The sequence below is a fragment of the Lates calcarifer genome, linkage group LG16_LG22, assembly GCF_001640805.2.
Source record: "Lates calcarifer isolate ASB-BC8 linkage group LG16_LG22, TLL_Latcal_v3, whole genome shotgun sequence".
NCBI classification, from domain to species: Eukaryota; Metazoa; Chordata; class Actinopteri; family Centropomidae; genus Lates; species Lates calcarifer.
Genome location: NC_066848.1, coordinates 20,651,412 through 20,668,371, shown reverse-complemented (window position 1 = coordinate 20,668,371; position 16,960 = coordinate 20,651,412). Strand labels below are relative to the sequence as shown.

The 16,960-nt window shown below is 40.5% G+C and overlaps 1 protein-coding gene across 1 annotated transcript in view; it reads left to right on the top strand.

The window, feature by feature from the left end:
• Positions 1-16,960, top strand: part of LOC108872866 (inactive ubiquitin carboxyl-terminal hydrolase 54) — a 50,571-nt gene that overhangs the window by 18,089 nt on the left and 15,522 nt on the right. Inside the window, 11 exon segments of the mRNA XM_018660757.2 lie at positions 4,321-4,413; positions 4,507-4,641; positions 4,808-4,921; positions 6,911-6,993; positions 8,233-8,335; positions 8,488-8,634; positions 8,775-8,924; positions 11,866-12,034; positions 12,376-12,567; positions 13,875-14,009; positions 15,184-15,901. Of these exon segments, the coding sequence (XP_018516273.2) occupies positions 4,321-4,413; positions 4,507-4,641; positions 4,808-4,921; positions 6,911-6,993; positions 8,233-8,335; positions 8,488-8,634; positions 8,775-8,924; positions 11,866-12,034; positions 12,376-12,567; positions 13,875-14,009; positions 15,184-15,901 (2,039 nt within the window).

Genomic DNA, 16,960 nt, shown 5'->3' with positions numbered 1-16,960 from the left:
TTTGCATAAATTATTGTTAACAGAGTATTGTTGTGTTTTAGACTGTTGGTCTGACAACAAAATACATTTGAACATGTCACCTTGGGCCATGGGAAATTATCCCTAAAATCTTGGACAAAATAATGAGTTAATCACATAGTCAGAAGATTAATCTGTAATGAAAATAATTGTTGGTTGGTTGGGTGAAGCCAGTAAAGTCGATCTAAATGATTTACTAAATCAAACAGGATTTGCAGATTATGGTGTAAACCCAGCAGTCTTGTACAGATCATTGCTGATGGTTTGTTACCTGACCGACCTGCTGAACGCTGCCGCTTCGTCCTGCAGGAACAAAGCAACATATTGGACCTAGGTGGGGGGGGGCAGGAAGGAAAAAACAACACACCCAAAGTACTGACACCACAGTATGCTTCACTGAGGACTGGGGTCCAAGATTTGCCAGATTCACACGTCAGGGCTCTCATTCTAATACACTTTGAGTCCATTTGAGAAGAAAATTCTTCTAATTATTATTTTAAAGTTTTTAATTTCTCACCCATTTTGGCTCCGATATTGATGCTGGATTTGAATAATCTGTTGACTATTTTATTATCAATTGGTGCATAAAATGACAGAATAGCAAAAACATAGCCTGTTACATAGTGATGTCTTCAGTCTTGTTTTGTCCTTTCAAACAGTCCAAAGCAAGAATATCAAGTTTACTATCATATTAAACAGAGAAAGCCACAAAAAATGCATAGTAAGCCCAGTGTCTGTACATTCATGAAGTGGAGCTCAAGACATCATATTACCTACCTTCATTTCAAACACTCACAGTATAGCCTCACCTCAAAAGTGATGAAAAAATTCTTTCATGTCTGCATTCCTGCTGCTCAGCAGGAGAGGAAATGCCCAAAGCCTCTGGATACTAGAGAAGACTAAGATTAGGAGTTACCGAAAATGTTGTTATATTCCTTTAACCTGTAACCGATATAAATCAAACACAAAGAGACACACATAGACCACAGAGAGAGTCAGTCAAAGTATGGTGTGCAGTTGTTTGTGACTTACCACTGAATTTGCATATGCATGACAGTGGGTGAGTACAGGGGTTTTCTCTTAAACATAAGAAACATAAAAGCAAACAGAGTTGTGTTGTACGTTTAAACAGTTATTGAAAGGTAAGTGAAGCAAAGAAACCACCCAGAAACTGACGTCTGTAATACTAGGATACAAGACAGCAATGCTTACCCTTCACTCCACTTGTTTGTCATCATTAATGATCATAATCAGTTATGTCCTTATGAGTTCTTTGTGACACCAGACTAGATCAACAAACACATCAGGTTCAGTACAGTGCAACATGACCTCCTGTCAATCACCCAGATTTGATTTGATGACATGTGGAGTTACCTGTCAGTCTGTATGTCTTCATGTTTTCTCCTCTTGAAGTCAGTGTGAACAGGAACTGAACCAGAACTAAAAGGCAGCAATACATCAGTTTTTATCTTTGGTCCAGACCAACTGAACTGAATACAGGTGGAAGACCTCAGTTAGGACAGATGTGGACATTGCAGACTCCTAGTTGTTTTCATTAATGCTCCGCTTGGAGGAAGCGTTCCACACATACACAGTAGATCGTCTATGTGTTCCATGCATGCCCATTATGGATCAAATCAAAATGGCTACATCCATGTAAAAAGAAGAAGAGCTGCTTTGTCTGCTGTACTTAGTGCAAAAACATAAAAAATGGAAAGCAAACTCATGTGCAGTTGGTATGCAGACCCTACACTGGCAAGTCTGCATGGATACAACAAAGGGACAATGACAAAATTTACATAATATGGACCCTAGTATACCCTTGTGTACTCGTGAATGTGTAAAGTATAACACTGGCTTTCAAGCGAGCTAAGGCACAGATAACAATTATCTAAATATCTTTGGCAGAATGCATAAAACTCAGGCTAAAACTGTGTGCAGGCACAAAGCCAAAAACACACAGACACATTCTTTTCTTCACATTCAGAAAGCCAAATGTATGCCTGATTATGTTTTTAAAATCATAGTTAATGTGGAACGTACATGAGCACCATTTCACCTCCTGCAGTTCACCATAAATGTGGATAGAAACGCCCTCGATCACATGTTTGCATGTCAAAGTGCAGTTTCACCAACTGTATCACATCAGTGAGCAACAGCAGCAGAGAAGCTGTTGCCAGACACAGTCATTATGCACAGCTGGGGTTATGAACCTGTGAACCATCGTGGCAGTGTCTCAATCATCATACTTATCACTGATTGATTTATAGAGTTCATGGAAATGATGACGCGGTGGTGACTGTATTTATCCTGAGGTCAGATCAGTAGATCAAAGTTTGATCAGGTCATTCTTGCAAACATTCCTTTGATTTCACCAATTATCCACACACATTGTGAGAATCCGAGGTGCAGACTCTCACATCAGTGACCACATTGGCTGAATTGACAACAGTTCATGAAACATGTGACTGCAGTGAGATCACACGGAGCTCTTCTAAGCCATGACTGACAGTTCTACACACTCACACACACAAACTCTGGATTTTAACCAGCTGTGATGGTGGGATGTGAAGGCAGCCAGAGGTTTCATAACAGGATCAGAAACCATCAGCACACACACTAACTCAGGACCAACAGTTCAAATGAACACAGAGTCTAAGATAAAATAGTTCTTAAACTTGTGGTAGTGTGTGCTGTTTTATGTAGTGTTTGATTCAGGATGTTCTGATCAGGATGGAGAAGCACTTAGAGCATCACGTGACACTGAAACTTTCATGTTCTTATCTTAACTGAAATCTGATCACAACAACCTATTTGAATTGGATCAGTGGTAGTTTTGTGTCTTTATTGTTTTGTCTCTTTGTGGTCATCATTTTATATCTTTGAATGAGCTCTATGTCTTTCAAACAAGAAATACTAACTAATAATTATTTAGTTAATACTAAGTAACGTTCACTTCATACAGAGGCTCAAACCCAGAGCCCCCTGACCCCTCTGATATCTGGACCTGTTCACCATAGGCCTTCTCACTAATCCATACATGGGCCCAGCTTACTTTTATTTATTACTTGCATCACTAGGAATATACAGCTGGTAAGCTCTGGCAAAATCGCGATATACATGTCAGTAAATCCATGTATTTAATAAGTAATTGTAGGCTATATTGTACGTCCTCTGTCATGTCTTCAGATATGACCGGGACAACCGTTACATTTAGTGTGGTGTTAAAAGGTCTTTAAAAGTGTTAAATTGAATTTTGGGAGCACTTAGGAAACACAGTAAATTGAAAATGAAACGGCACACACACATACACACACATATATAAATACACAAAGACAGAAACGCAAAAAGATTGTGACATTTGTTCTCTCTGACACATGCAACATCATGTTCTCTGTTTTCCCCCCTCTTTGTCACACATTCTCTCTCTCACATACACACCACTTAACCTCTTTTTTCCCTCTGGCACACACACTGTTATCTCCCAACATCACTCTCACTTTGACTTTCTATTGCACACACACTCGTCTTCCAGAGAACTTGTCGTCACGCAGGACTCCAGATGGCTTCCTGAAGCAGATGGGGAGACTGATGAACACAGTTTGACATGCTAGCAGATACACACACACACACACACACACACACACACACACACACATACAGTCTTCTTCCACACACGCAGCTCTACTTATGTTTTTTGACACAGTCTGTCTTGCTCTCTTAAACACACTTCGGCTTGTCCTCAGGTCATTCAACTTGCTCTTTGATTGGTCGGGTGTAGTCTCAGGTCAGCTGCACGTCCATGCTGACAGGTGATTGGCTGGTAGCTTTGCTGATGTAAACACATCCCATTGAGTCTTAAGTGGAGTTAGAGCAGCAGCAGCTGCTGCAGCAAAGTGAAGTTTCGATTCTCAAATTCATTGGATTTCTGGACTCTGTTTTTTTTTGTCTCTCTGCTTCCTCCTGCAGAGCTGAGGATTTTTAAGCATTTGGACACATGACTGCATTTTCAAAGATAGTCTTCTCGATTTGATTGACCTCTCAACCAAATCCCCCCGCAGAGTTATGGATAGAAAGGTTGGATAGATTTTTTCAGAGTTTTTGAGTAAGAGGCTTGATTTACAGGGATGGAAATCAATATTTAGTTTTTATGGAGGATTGTAAGGTTTATATCTTGATGAATCTCTTCTAAGTTTTTTCCTCACTCCTTCTTATCTTGCGTTTTCTTTTTCTGTACCTTGAATAGTTACCTGACAAGGGGCTGTGTGCTATGTACTGATATTCTCCCTCTGTTTCTCTCAGGTCCTGTGGCACCTCGATATCTTCCGTCGTAGTTTCCGTCAGCTGACAACTCACAAGTGTATGGAGGACTCATGCATTTTCTGCGCTCTTAAGGTGAGAATCAGACTGACTGACATTTTTAAGCTGATCCCAGACCAGGTTCCCGTTTCTGACCTTGCTGTGTGTCTGTGTTTTCTTGCCCTTCAGAGTATCTTCGCTCAGTTTCAGTACAGCAGTGAGAAGGTTTTACCGTCCGACGCTCTTCGCAGTGCGCTCGCCAAAACCTTCCAGGATGAGCAGAGGTTTCAGCTCGGCATCATGGACGATGCTGCAGAGTGCTTCGTAAGACAACATGCACACACATACACTCTTCATGCAGTGCTACCTCACTCATTGGTGTAAAAACATCCAGTTATTTGAGGTTTTTAAAGGCCAACTTCACTTCTGTTTCTGTTTTTTAAGTAGAGGATATTTTTTATCTTCATTTGTGCTCTCTGTGTTTCTGCAGGAAAACATCCTGATGAGGATTCACTTCCACATTGCAGATGAGACCAAAGAAGACATTTGCACAGCCAGACACTGCATCCCTCACCAGAAGTTTGCCATGACACTCTTTGAACAGGTGAGACAGAGATGTGATCAGAACATGAACGGTGTTGTGTTCAAGATCGTGTCTGAGGAGAGCCCCAGTCATCAGCTGAGTTACTTTCTGCTGGGAGAGATGACAAAATACACACTGAAAAATTCCCATCTGTCACCTTAAAACTATTCCTTTAGATTACAGGATAGATTCATAATTTTTTACCCTGGTCTCAAGTAACAGTCATGTGACCATATTAAGACTGAGACAGGTTTTGCTTATTGAATCATCCCTCCTGTTCATACTGGCCATTAAAAGATCCCTTCCTAATGTGCATTTAGTAGAAGTGATGGGAAGACGCTGTCCACATTCTTTCCTAAATCCTGTTGGTTTATCCTGTGCCTTCACTTTATGAATACTCTGTTAAGTAAAAGGCCCCACCTACTATTTATTTAATTAGATAAATTAATTTACAGAGGTCTTAAATCTGGTCTCCTGTCTGCTGTAAGAAGTACTGTTAGTTGTAAAATGTTACTGTATGTGATTGTGGCTGTCAGGAGATGTTCAATACATCTAAACTAACAGTGGAATTGTTATGCAGGAGCTATTAAGTCTTTTTTGTGGAGTTTCAGTCAGATGCTGTCATTACTGCTGCTACAATAGACAGGAGGGTTAATTGTTTAACCTTATTGATTAACTTGCTTTGTTAATCCAAAAAAGGAAAAATTGCCAAAAAAAGTTTTGAAAAATTTCATAGGATAATGAATAATTCAAGGATTTTTTTATACTTACTGGTTTTCCATAATACTTTCATACTTTCATCAGTATATATTAGTTATTGAATTAAATTCTCTGTCAGATAAAAAGGTCTTAAAAAGTATTAAATGTAACTTGGTGAACTTGCAGAAACCTGTTGTTTTTACAGACTGTTCATGACAGACATCTTCCTCAGTGCCCTGTCAGTTTGGTTGTACTTGTAAAGGCTGGACACCTTACATCACAATCGTTCTTATTGGTATGTTATATTTGGTGAGCTCCTCTGTGTCCCAGCAGAACCCCACTGAACATCAGCTTGAGCAGATGTCTAATTAGCCAGAGCTGAAAACACAGTGTCTACAGTAGGGCCGGGTACCGAACTTCGGTTCTTTTATGGCTCTGACCGAAAATGCTCGAAAGATGCCTTGTTTTTTGGTGCCAAGTTTTGGTACCAAGGAATTAATCATGTGATCAAGATCTGATAATGCTGCTGGTGGCTGGCTGTAACGTTACATGCTGTAGAGGCATGCAAGAAAAATACTTAGATGTTTACGCCCATAGACGAGGTTCACGTGTATCTGTGTTGTGATCTACAGTGTGTGTGTCAAAGCGGGTAACAAAATGTGACTGCGTGTGTCTCCATTTTAGAAAGATTGATGCCAGTACGGCGCAATACAGTATTTGCAAAAAGGACATCATTGCTAAGGCTGGCAACACAACTAGTGACACTGACTTGTCACTTGTTCTTTTGCACTGATTTTTTTTTTTATGTTAAAAAACTGCTTTGAGTGTAAAAATGCCAAAGCTGAAAAAAATAAAAACTTCAAGATTTGTACCATAATATGTAATGTAATTTTCTTTGTTAGAATTGATTTTATAAAATCGGTATTGAAAAAAGTATTGTTCAGGAACTGGTATCGAAGTCAAGGTATCGGTATAAGTATCGAAAATGAACGATTGAATGATACCCAGCCCCAGTCTACAGAGCCATTAAACCTTTCTAAAGTTAAACTGGTCGAACTGAACACTCAGGGAACTTTGTTGCCTAGAGTTCAACTTCTCAGGCAGTGTGCTAATCCTACCTCCTTCACTTGGATAAGCAGGCTCATTTCCTTAACATGTCCCTGACCCTATCCTTAACCCTCTGTAAGCAAACATTGATTTTACTTTAGTGATATTTTTTTCTTAGAGTTTTCAGGTGTATAATAAATAGTTTGATACCACTTACCTCTAATGTCAGCTGTGATGTTTACCTTGTGTTTGTGTATTTGCCAGTGTGTGTGCAGCAGCTGTGGAGCGTCCTCAGACCCTCTGCCCTTCATTCAGATGGTCCACTACATCTCCACCACCTCGCTGTGGTAAGTCTGTGTGTGTGTGTGTGTGTGTGTGTGGTGTGTGTGTGTGTGCCAGTGTGCCATCATCTGAGGAGATGTAGGTAGAGGACACACCCCTTCCACTCTTGTCGCTAGGTTACAGTCCAGGGTCACCAAGGCAACCGACTAATCACTTTCTTTATCATGGCTCCTGAGGTGTTTCTCACACACACACACACACACTGACACACAGGTGATTCATTCTCTAAGTACAGAAAAGTGGGGAAGTATGTGTATTTGTGGTTGCATTCCCTCTCATCTCCTCTCTTAGAGGCTTAGAACATGCGTTATTACATCACCCTTTCTTTAAAGGACCATTAATTGTTTTACAGGTGTAACAGTTTAGGTTATTACACCTCAGAGATTTCTGTATGTTCTGATTATTTGGAAATGGACAGGTCTAAGTTAGTATGATGTGACATCAAATAGTTTCATGCATTAATCAGCATTTAGCAACACTTAATTTGGAATCAGATGGCAGTTGGACAAAGTCCCGATAAAGCAGATAGCACTCTGAGGGTGCAGAGCATGGAATGGAATATAAGGATTATGAAGATCAGACAGGTATGTAGTAGGTTAAAATCAGAGTAATATGGTCAAACTTTCTGGACTTAGTTATCATTCTTGCTGCAGCATTCTGAACCATTTGTAGACTTTTAGTGCTAGCACATGGCAGGGCGGAAAACAAAACGTCTATATCCAATTTTCACATCAGTTCAAAATCTACTGACTAAAACATGCGTGTAGCTAGTGAACTAACTCTAGTGTCTGATGCTGTGTGCATGTGAGTTCTTCCTCACATTCCCACCTCAGTATGACTAATTAAGCCATTTTTTTCTCCTGTTTCAATCTCTGAAAAGTTTCTTTTGTGTGCTGTTGTTATGTGCTGCTGTAACTGATTTCCATAAGACACATGTATAGTGTGACAGATCAGTGTTTCACACTTGAGCTGCATCAGATTCTGACTAGCCCTGTGATTCTATTAGTAACTAGATGACAATATTTGTGATCTTTTGTTGCGTGATGTAGCTCTTCTATTATTTTTCTCCAAGGTTGATGTTATCAGTATACACCATACTATCAAACTTACTGAATCCTCCATGGCAAAGCCAGAATTAACATTACTCTGATTTTTAGCCATGTGTAGCACAGGCGTGTTTGTGATTATGACATAAATATTGAAACAAAATTAAATTATATAGTTAAATGTTTTTTTTTTTTCAGCAATCAGGCAGTGAAGATGTTAGAGTCGAGGGACAAGGCAACTCCCAGCATGTTTGGCGAGCTGCTGAGAAACGCCAGCATGGGAGACCTCCGCAACTGTCCTGTAAGACTCTTTGATAACTCATTCATCATATATTTATAAGAAATTTTTGCTTGTTACAACCTCTCAAATGTATTTCTTATTTTCATATCAGTGTAAATTTACTGCTTGCTGTTGTCCTCCTTCTCTTTTCCTCCCCCTGCTCCCCTGAACAGAGTCAGTGTGGTCAGCAGCTCAGGATGGCTCGTGTCCTCCTCAACAGTCCAGAGATCATCACCATTGGTCTGGTTTGGGACTCTGATCACTCAGACCTGGCTGAAGACGTCATTCACACCCTTGGGACCTGCCTGCGTCTGGGTGATGTAAGAAGTAGTGGTATTAGTAGCAAAGGATCACTAATATAAATACAATGATAAACATCAGTGTCATCAGCATATAAAGGTAGATAATGGTTTGGTTCAGCTGCTCCATTAATTTCTTCTTCTCTCTTTTCTCGCTGCAGTTGTTTTACCGGGTGACGGAAGAGAAGGCCCGTCAGTCGGAACTCTATCTGGTTGGCATGGTCTGTTACTACGGGAAACATTACTCCACCTTCTTCTTCCAAACAAAGATCAGACGATGGATGTACTTCGATGATGCACATGTCAAGGAGGTATATTCAGTGATGCATCATGTCAAATAGATGTGCTGGCGATAAACTCTGATCCTTTTTATAATCAAAACTTGAAAACAAAAATTGAAAATCACTATTTCCTTAGGTCCAAAGTGACATCTTTATATTGCTCTTTTTGTCCATGCAGCAGTCCAAAAAAAATTAGCTAACTGTCACATATGACAAACAGCCATTCCTCTAAATTCAAAAGCTGGGACCAGGGAGGGTATTTTTTCTTTTTTTAACAAACTAAAATGACCAAAAGGATTAGTTAAGTATCAAAATAGGAACCACATATTTTTTGTTTGAACTCCAGTATTGTGATATATATCATTATTGACTGCATAATATTATCATTATAAATGTTTTGCCTTATAGCCCAAATATAGTTTCTAGGTGTATTTGTGAACTTATGACTCTTGTCCCTCTCATGTATGCCTCATTAGAAAGCACTTTTGTTAAATTTTGATAAGTGCTATATAAACAAATGTTATTGTTATGTTATGTAACAGAGCCAGGCTAGCCTTTTCACCCTGCTTCCAGTCTAGCCATGTTCTGACTCCTGCTCTGTGCTTGACACACAGACATGAGATTGATTTCCATCTGAACATCTCAGTCAAAGAAAGAATAGGTCTATTTCCCCAAATCTTAAACTATTCCTTTAAGCTTAGGGAGTAGGGAATGGATTCTATCAGTGAGGATCCTCACAGGTATAGAGGCACATACGTGTGTGTTTTGGAAATTAACAAAAGAAGTAGGGTAAGGAAAGGAAATTACTTCATGTTGTAGTAAGTGATCTCTCTTTCTTCCTGTCCATCCTTACACCTCTCTCACATCTCTCCTTCCTCTTTCCTTTCTCCATGCTCTACCTCCCTCCTCCCTTCTTTACCTCCCTTTTCCTGCCTCTTTATCATCCCTCTCCTCTTTTGTGTAACTTTGTTCCTCTTCACTCTTTGCTTTATTTTCTGTCATTGCTGTATTCTAATAACACTGGTGGAACGAGATATCTCATTCCCTCACTCTCTCTGTCTCTCTCTCTCTGCTGGTTGTGAAAACAAGGATATCCCTCTATTGTTTATCAGTCCAGCTGGACAGAACTGAGGGTGTGGTCAGAGCGCACACGCACGCACACACACACAAATGCACACACATGCACGAATATAGCACCACACCAGCACCACAGCCGACACTTTTGCTCACACTGCAGACTTTCATTTTATCTCTTTCTTTCTCTTGCACAAACACACAAATTTTTTCGCGCGCACACACACACACTCTCAGCGTCTGATGGACAGGTCGGCGTATTGAACTTCGGGACATCCTGTTGAGCAGAGCTGAAGGTGGACATGGACTTTTGGAAAATGGAGGAAGGGTTGAAATAACAAGCGGGAGGATTTTTGTTGCACAAAAAGACAAACAGACAGAAGGCAGGAGGACTTCGTGTTTCCAACAGCCCTACGCAACAGGGTGGTACGGTTTCATACATTTCGGTTTCCGTCTCCATTTTACCTGCTGAGCTGTGTTTTTGAGGTGAATGGGATGTCTTTACTGTGGCTGGTAAATTAACCAGCTACTATAGAAAGCGTAAAATCTAGTATTTCAACACATGTGACATCATTATGGCTGAGTATTGTTTAATGTGTCTTGACTCTACCATGTCCAAGTTTTGGTACTTGCATCTAGGGTTCAAATTAGTTAACGTTTTAGTCCAAACCTAATGAGTTCATTTAATCAAATTGGAATCCTTTTAAATCATTTATTGAGTCAGGTCAATCAGTTAGGTTCAGCCTTCAGCGTTTATAACAACAGTTAACTAACCAAGTCAGATCTCTTTTGTTGTTTGAAAAGGCAGAAACAAGCAGTAGAAGTTTAGAAGGTTTAATATTTATCTGCCACATTCAGATCACAACTGGAGCTGACTGACCTTTACACTTTATTGATCACTAAACACTGAAGCTCCTGATTCATAACAAAAGCAGTCAACTTGAGTTGCTGATCTGATGTGAATGAAAGTTGAACTGGGAGACTTTGACCACTGAAACCGACATGAGGCGATCAGCTAGATCTCTTCTCTAGGGAAGAGTCACTGCTCTGTTGGGCTTGTTGAACCACAAAAACACAAGGTCCACTCGTGGTGATTGCATGGTGTTACAGAATGGTGTCTCTTTTACCTCACAAACTATCTTTGGCTGATAACAGACACCATCTAGAGAGCACACTAACATGGCAAAAACCAACGTTACACTTTGGGCTTTATGCAGTTAATTATCTTTATTTGATGTCATCTGTAGCTGGGGTATGTCAGTATTACCAGCAAAAGCAACAATTGCTGCCAAAGCCTGCTACCTAAATGTAAATTTATATTTGCAAATAAAAAAGAGTGGGGCAAGACAAAGTTTCAAGGTTTGAGATTTGTATTCCATCGGAGTTTAGTGACTCAGATATTTTGCTGACTAGGAGTTAGATGCAAAAAGCTATAGGAACCCAGTCCCATAAAATAATAACACATCTTTGGATACCTTAAAAAAGTTTCTCATGAACAAAAGACACTTTAGTTGTCAAATGTTAAATTCTATCTAAAGTGAAGCAGCTATACAGTAACTTTGTCTAAATAAAAAACTAGCAAAATTATTGTGTAAATTATCATAGATTCTCTCAGTATTTAAGTAAGGTATTGAGGTCCACTACCTGCTTTCCTTGAAATACTAACAAAAGGCAAAGATGAAAAGTGAAAAATAAAATAGAAAAGTAATTATATGATAGAAATATAAGCAGATAGAGAATAAGGGAAGAAATAAGATAAGTCAGGTATGACAAAAAACATGCAATGAGTCCAAAAAATTAAGTTTGGATGTTTGTCTATCTGAGTTTGAGGTTTTGTAGCGTTCTCATCAGCTTTTGGCGTTATCCTCTTCTGTGTGTTTCTGCCACTCCCCTGCAGATCGGTCCTAAGTGGAAGGACGTGGTTTCTCGCTGCATCAAGGGCCACTACCAGCCTCTGCTGCTGCTGTATGCTGACCCCCGGGGGACACCAGTTTCAGCGCAGGACCTGCCCTCACGCCTTGACCTCCACCACCTCAACAAGGCCTGTTACGACAGCGAAGACTCGGGTAACTACAACACAGCTAGGAGTCGTAGTAGTAGCACAACAGCAAACATTCAGGTAACTAAACCAGAATCAGTAGTACTTGTAATAGTCGTAGTAGTAGTACTATGACAGACAAGACTAAGGTAACTAAAAGAACAGCTAAGAAAGTAGAAATACAAAGTAGAAGTAGTTGTTGTGGCTGTTGTACTTATAGCAGGAATTATAGAACCTGTAGTAGCAGTGATGTCTAGGTGTGTCTGATAGGATGTATATTTGTGAGTGCATATCTATGAGGACATGTACATCACCACTGACACCCCCCAACTGCTGCACTAACCCCCACCCCTCCAACCCATCGGCCAGGCCGCGAGCCGTCAATCTCCAGCGACACTCGCACCGATTCGTCGACGGAGAGCTACTCGTACCGACAGCCCTCCCATTCTCACCATGAGTCCCTGGCCAGTCACTACTCCTCTGACTCCCAGGGAACCGTCATCTGCCTCGAACGCCCAGATGGACCCCTGCATGCCTCGCTCTGCAGCCTGGATACCATAGGTAGGTTGCTGGGATGGCCAAAAAACCTTGTCCTGGTAGAATATGGGAGGCAAAAATTATTTTTCCAGCAAAGAGTTGGTTGGAATGGTCGTCAGGACTGAAACCTAATTTCTAATATTAGCACTAAGAGATGGATATGCCTGATAAGTGTTGCTAGATACAGAATATAAATTGTGGACAAAAGTGGACAGTTTCATTTTGTGATGATTATTTTTATTATGGTTTCATTAATCTATGAAAAACATTTGTTACAGTTTCCCAGAGTCTAACGTGATGTTTTCAAATGTATTATTCCATTATTGACCAACATTCCAAAATCCAAAGATGTTCAGTTTGCAATGAACTGAGCAAAAAACTACTCAAACTCAAGAAACTGATATCAGGTTTCTTTGTCTTGATAAATTACTTAAATGGTTAATGAGCAATGAAAATTGTAGTTGATTATTATTCTGTTCTGTCATTAGGTCTTACTGGTGCATTTACTTCAACCAAACAAAGTCCAAACCAGTCTCTCAGAGGCATGTCCAGTCATAGACTAGATTCAAGCTGAAACGATGATGAATAACCAAGGAGTCAATTGATTGATTGACAGAGATTATAAATCTGCAGCAATTTTGATTATTGATTAATCATTTCAATCATGTTTTCCAACTATTCACAAGTTCCCACTCTACCATTGTTAGAATTTGCTCCTCTGTTTTCCAAACTGAATATCTTTTATCTTTTATCTTATACTGTTGACTGAAAAAAAAGAGTGGACAGTCACCTTGAGCTCTGAGAAACTGTATTTAAGATTACAGGATCCAGAGTGGATTCTAGATGCTAAGCAGAGGTTTAGATTTAAGAAAAGACTACAAGGGCCAAAAGAGTTCAAAGTATTCAGGTTGATAATATAAGCAGGTGAACCTATACATATGATAAATCCTGGCTACTATACTACTGCATTTCATTAACAAAGATTGGAAAGATCAGTGTAAAGGCAAAAGCTTAATTTTGTGTTCAGTGTGAATGAAAGGAGCTACAGACCATCAGCTGTTGTCCTGCATGCTGCTAATGAATCACAGCAGGGTTTGGGTCAGTCATCTTGTAACACGCCATTCATTCTTTTTTGAAAATATAAGCTTTGTGCTTTAGGACAAAGCTTATATTTCCACTTCCAGTGTCCAAACAAACATAAAGAGATATGACCCTGTATGACCCTGCTGTGTGGCTAGTTACACCGCCATGCTTCTTTATCTTCTGTCACTGTGTTGCATGACTTGGTGACCATGCTTTAAACATTCGTTGCCATGCTTCTCGTTGCTAAGGCCACGTGACGGACAGTGAGCAGCACCAATCTCTGAGGAAGGGAGGCGGGGCTGGGGATAGGAGGCGGAGCTCTAGCCGCACCCGGCGATCTAAACCTGACAAGGAGGCCTCGTCGGCCGGGTACCACAGCGAGGGTAGGCGAGGCTGGGACAAGTCAGCGGGCAGAGCGGGAACTACTGGGCAGATCTATTAAAAATGTGTCTGAGTAAAAAAATTTTGATGCTAATGTAGATTAGAAAAAAAAACTGATTCCTGAAAGCTGTGATGAGGAATTCTTCCAAGTGACTGATTTTACAGCTGAAAAATAAACATGATATAACAGCAAATATAAAAGTGAATTTTAATCAGTAAACTTTACTAGAAATTAAATTAGTATAGCTATAAACATAAACACTAATGAGAGCCGACAAATAAAATGAAATAAAAGAATATTTAGGGGTGCTGTGATAAAATCAGAGTGTGTATATTAAACTCGCCCTGTGGAGTTTTCTTTTTTAAACAAACAATTTAGGTGTAAATTCAGTGTTTCTCATGAAAAATCTTTGTGTATCCCGAGGTTAAACACGTGTTATACATGTAATTATTAATGTCCTTCCTCAAAAAACATTTGCAAAACTGGAGTTTGCTGGCGTGTTACCACCCCCTTTAGAACAGTGAAAAGGTGTGAAGCCAACCGTTAAAAATGTGAATCACGTTGCCCATGTGCTCACATGTGCATCCTTGTGTATAAACAACATGAGAACTTCATGATCTTCTTATCTTCATTATCTTAAAAATCTTTTCTTTTTTTTTATAAAAAAAAAAAGCTAAAATCTGGGCCCTAAATGTTTCTCTGTGGGAAAAGGAAGATCTGAAATACACTACAGTCAGGCTGAAATAATTTTGCAACAGACTTCACTGGAAAAATAAAAGACAAGTCTTAGAAAATAAACTTTACACCGCAGGTAGAAAGTTCCAAAACAGAAGAGAGGGTAATAACAGAAAATTTTAGGTAGTGGAGGAGGAGGAATGACGCTTTCATTAAGTTTTATGCTGTTTATCACTTTTCAGTTTAGTGTCAGTCACATTATTTTTGTTTCATTCATGTACATTATCGCTCCTTGAATTTAATTTCTCTCTATTTTTTATTTAACTCTCTTTCACTCTTACTTGCCCGCTTGTTACTTTTGGTTTTTTTTCCTTCCCTCTTTTCACCTCTTGTCTTCTTTACCTTCTCTCTCCTGCCTTCATTTCATTCCTTGCCTCTATAAATCTCCTCCCTCTCTTCTGTTCCTCTCTTCCGTCCTTCTGCCTCTTTTCTTTCCCCAGGAGAGACGCTGAAGGAGCAGCAGGTTCCTCGTCACCTCCCCAAACCTCCCTCCTCCTTCTCATCCTCAACTAGTCGCCTCCGAGACTTCAAGGAGACCATGAGCAACATCATCCACAGCCGACCCCTCTCCTCCTCTTCCTCCACTTCTTTACCGGCTGCTGTCCTCTCGTCTGAAATTACCTCCTCCACCAACAGCCACCACCACCCTGTCACTGCTTCCACTCCCTGCTCATCCTCCTCCAATAAACCTCATGACTGGGAGGCTGACAGCACCAGTAGTGAGTCCAAGTCCAGCTCCTCTGGAGGGACAGGGTCAGGGAGGTATCGGCCAGCATGGAAGCCCCGGAGGGAGGCACTCAACATCGACAGCATCTTTACCCGTGAGAGGCGAAGGCAGGCGGGATACAGCCCACTCGGAGCCTCCCTGCCCGACGACTGTGGAGCTACAGCCTCCGAGGGAGCCGATGCCTCCTTCCTGGTCCCGCCAGAGGTGATGCCGGTCAGGCTGGGCTCCTCCTGGACTCTCCCCAATACCTCCAGCAGCCACAGAGGAGGACCTGCAGGTGGAGGTGGAAGTGCAGGAGGTGTAGGGGGTGCAGAGCTGCCTCCCCCTCCTCCTCCTCCTCCCAGGCTGATCCAAAGGATGGAGAGCGGATACGAGAGCAGCGAGAGGAACAGCAGCAGCCCGGTCAGCCTGGACCTGAATGTGGGTGACAGGTGAGTCCACAAAAAGTCCTGATTTATGGTTTAAATTAGTTACTTTTTCCCAGAAACAAAGGTGAAGGCTTCAAAGTCAATAGTCCAAGTAACAGAACCCAAACATGTTCATTCCAGTATCACACAAAACAGAGACAAGAAGCAAAGATTCACATTTAAGAAGCTAGAACCACAGAATGCGGTATTGTCACCAGAAAAATGACATAAACATTGACTCATCATTTCAGCTCTAATTTAAGACATTTGAAGACTTCATTATGGACTCTGGGAAACTGAGGGATATCTTTCACTATTTACTAAACCTTTATGGGCTGAACATTTCAATTAAGAAAATAACCAACATATACACTGATAACAGAAGTACTTGTTGCTACAATCATGATTATTCCAGTAAGTTAAAGGGAACCTATTATGCTTTTCCTTATTTTCTGTAATTTTGTTCAGCCCACCAAAGGAAAGTTGGCTTGTAAGGAGGTCTGAACTAATGTTGCAGTCAGAGGCTCACCTGAGGGGCCACATAACAGGTCATAGATAAGGATGTTTTGGAACTGTAAATCATGCAAAGCTACTCTAGTGGAATAAAAATACAGACTTGGAAATGAGCGTAATGGATTACAGTTTAGTTTACTTTTACAGCTGTGCAGGATGTACAGCTGTGCCTCCACACTTGTCACCATTTTTCCTGCTCTGGACCAGAACAGCGATATCCCCATACATAACATTGCCTACAGAGCTCTGATTGGCTTGGCTGTTTTTCCAACCGGATAGGAAACAAAAGTGTGGAAACAAGCTGCCATAAAAACTATCCTGCATCACAAAGCCACAACTGTGAAGTTTTCCAGTGTCACTCACTTAGAATGCTGTGTGATTAAAAAGTGGTTCCAGTTAAATAACAACATGACTGGAAATGAATCAGCTTTACAAAACTGGCTCTGGTTAATTAAAAATCCATTAATCAGACCCAGCATAGATCCTGTGTTTCAGTTCAGGACAGCAAGCTGAAACTGAACTATGGTTCCAAAATATACAAGAGAAATATGACTGGATGTCAGTCTGCTT